Source organism: Brugia malayi (assembly GCF_000002995.4).
Source record: "Brugia malayi strain FR3 genome assembly, contig: Bm_112, whole genome shotgun sequence".
Taxonomy (NCBI): Eukaryota; Metazoa; Nematoda; class Chromadorea; order Rhabditida; family Onchocercidae; genus Brugia; species Brugia malayi.
The window spans coordinates 18,227-21,139 of NW_025062369.1; the positions used below are offsets into that span (position 1 = coordinate 18,227).

General features: G+C 33.5%; 1 protein-coding gene across 1 annotated transcript; it reads right to left on the reverse strand.

Annotated features, from left to right (window-relative positions):
* Positions 1-501: 501 nt before the first annotated feature.
* On the reverse strand, positions 502-2,083 carry Bm17250 (Uncharacterized protein; the record flags this gene model as incomplete). Its single annotated transcript, XM_043083051.1, has 3 exons — positions 502-776; positions 1,100-1,342; positions 1,537-2,083. The coding sequence occupies 3 exons, from the start codon at positions 2,081-2,083 to the stop codon at positions 502-504; spliced, it is 1,065 nt and encodes a 354-aa protein (XP_042938985.1).
* Between the last annotated feature and the right edge of the window lie 830 nt (positions 2,084-2,913).

Here is a 2,913-nt window from a genome sequence, read left to right on the forward strand (position 1 = left end):
TCCATACATGGTGCTGAAGAATTTTCCACAGCACTTGCATTGATGATGAGGTTCATGCGTTTGCTTGTGATTGCAAAATGATGATTTATGCTGGAATATTCGCTCGCAACCGGACACTCTGCATTCATAGATGAAGGGTTGACCATGTGTTTTTTTATGTATTACATATTCTTTGTAATTTTTCGTGATCATAGTACATCCGGGATAAAGGCATTCGTAGCTTCGTTCGCCTTAAGAATTGTCGTGTTATTTTTTTTGTTACTGTTCTATTGTAGTGTTCGACAGCTAATTAAGTAATCTGATAAATCATAAAAGTATTACCAAAATCTCATTCAAATAATTTAGATCGTAAGAAGCTGTTTAACTATGTTCAGATATAGTTGCAAAAATAGTGTAATTATGAATTTTCCGTTTCATTGTGACACAAATGTTTTATAACATATTCCAATGCATTCTACTTTAGGCTGACATATACTTTTAAAATTCTGCTAAATTTGCAAACTAACGAAAATTTGTTTGGCAATGCTTCTGGTGATTATACAGTAGCTGATTCCTACTGGTAAAGAATTTGCCACAACCCTCGCACTGAGGATGAGGTTCATGCGTTTGCTTGTGATTGCGAAATGATGAACCATGGTGGAATGTCCGTCCACAACTGGGCACTTTGCATTCATAGATGAAGGGCTGACCGTGAGATTTCTTATGTGTTATATATTCTTTGTAATCTTTTGTGATCACAGTACAGCCGGGATAATGACAAATATACTTTTTGTTATCTGAAAAATCCATGTCAAAAAATGTATTTTTGCAATTAATAAATCTATTATACCATTTTGTAGTTAAGTAATGTGAAAATCACAAAAATGTCAGTGCCATAAAAAAAATATCATATCGAATTTTAAATAACTTAGGTAACAAGTAGTTATTTACTTATCTTCTCACATGTTTTAAGCAATGATAATATTTTTAATATCGCCTTCTGAACGGCGAAATGAGTTTTGGTTTTTGATTCGTTATTACTTCTACAATTTCATGCTGTTAATGAAAATGAAATACTATAAGAGATAGAACGAAAAATCGTTGCGCAATTCATCATTACCTGTTTCTGATCCTTCACTGGTATTTCCCCTGCAGTCGTGGGTACTCAAGCTATTCAGGAAGTGTTTGTTATCGATGTTGCTCTCTTTAGTATTTCCATGTTGACTGGATGTGTCGTCCGAGGAAAGAGTAAGTTGGTGAAAATAGATCGGAACCGCATTTTGTTGTGAACCAGGTAAGTGCATATATGTAATAATGTCATCGGTGTCGACATTAAGTGGCGAAGAAGTTCCACTTTGAGTATCTAAATAACTTAGATTTCAATATCTTAGGTACTAAGCATTTGTCTATATCGTCATCTCACATATTTGAAGTAAAAATTATACTTTTAAGTTACTTCTGGAATTTCGATCGATAATTGTAGATTTTTTGTTTTAGTGAGATAGATATGTTTAATTTTATGGATTGGATGAAAGTAAAAATGCAATTTGCCATTACTTGTTTCTGATCCTTCATTTTCCCTGTAGTCGCGGACAATCAAGTTATCCGAGAAGTGTTTCTTGCCCATGTTATTCTGTTCAGCATTTCCGTGTTGATCGGTTGTGTCATCTGGGGAAAGAGTAAGTTGGTGAAAATAGATCGGATTAGCATCTCTCCACACATTCCTATTTGAATCTGTATATGAACCAAGTAATGAGCCCAAATTAGTGTGGCCCAACAAACCATGGCTGTTTGAAAAGCCAGGATGAGGAGCATTTGTGATCTCGGGTATCGATTCTTTGCTACTTATATCCTCAATTTCACTCAACTGATCGAAATCAATCAACTGCGAAGGATCGGATGGAAATTCTGAGCCAAATAATGGCTCAAAACTGTTGTAATCGAGGATATCAAAGCTGTTTGAGGTGCCAGAATGAGTAGTATATGTGATAATTTCATCACTTTTATCGGGGTTAATTATAGGGAAAGTTTTATTTTTTTCAGAGATGATGCAAAGCAAAAGATTGAGCCAAATAATTGGTGTCATAGGTATAGTGAAGAACATAGTGAAACACGAAATTTCGTGAAATGACAGAAATGCTCACACGAAAGCTCTTTATTTCAGATTGGTTGAAATTAAAGATCAAAGGTTTAAACAGCTTTTAATCTGTCCATTGTTTGTTATATTTTTAAATTCTCGCTTTTCTCTCCCCCGACTGGTATTTATGTGTGTTTTGTGAACCGAAAAGAAGCGTTATAATAGCATGTACGTAAATCTGATGCTTTGGATACTGATAGGTTATTTCAATATGTGGAAAAGCAATTGGCGTTTTTAAGCACTTAATTTGATTCATTTAATAAAATCAATGTTGCATCCTACTCATAGTATCACTCATGGAACTTTATGGGATGGGCGCATCACCTGAAATTTGATAATTATTGCTTTTTGGACATAGATCCATTGCTATTGCTGCTATTATCAAAAAAATTTTCAACATATGCTGGGATAATATTTGATGTTTGAAAGGATGGGACAAATTTTAAACTGCATTCATACAATAGGGTAGCATTTGCATAAATGCATAAGTAGAAATTAATGAATAGTTGAAATTAAATGTCAATGGGTGAAACATTTAATCTAATGATGAAATATTTAAACTAAATAATCCTATTTGCGTTGTTTGATGAAATATTGGTACTAAATTATTAGTACTAGTATTATCGAGATTTAGATTTTAAATGTTTGTGACGTCAGTTGATTAATAGTTGCACCTTTCGTTAGTCAATTAGCACAAAATTTAATTTCAACAAATCTAGCATAACCTTTTACGGTGAATATCCAGGTCCCAATCAAAGCAAAGCTGTTTTTGTACAAATTATTTTCCGTTTCTGTTC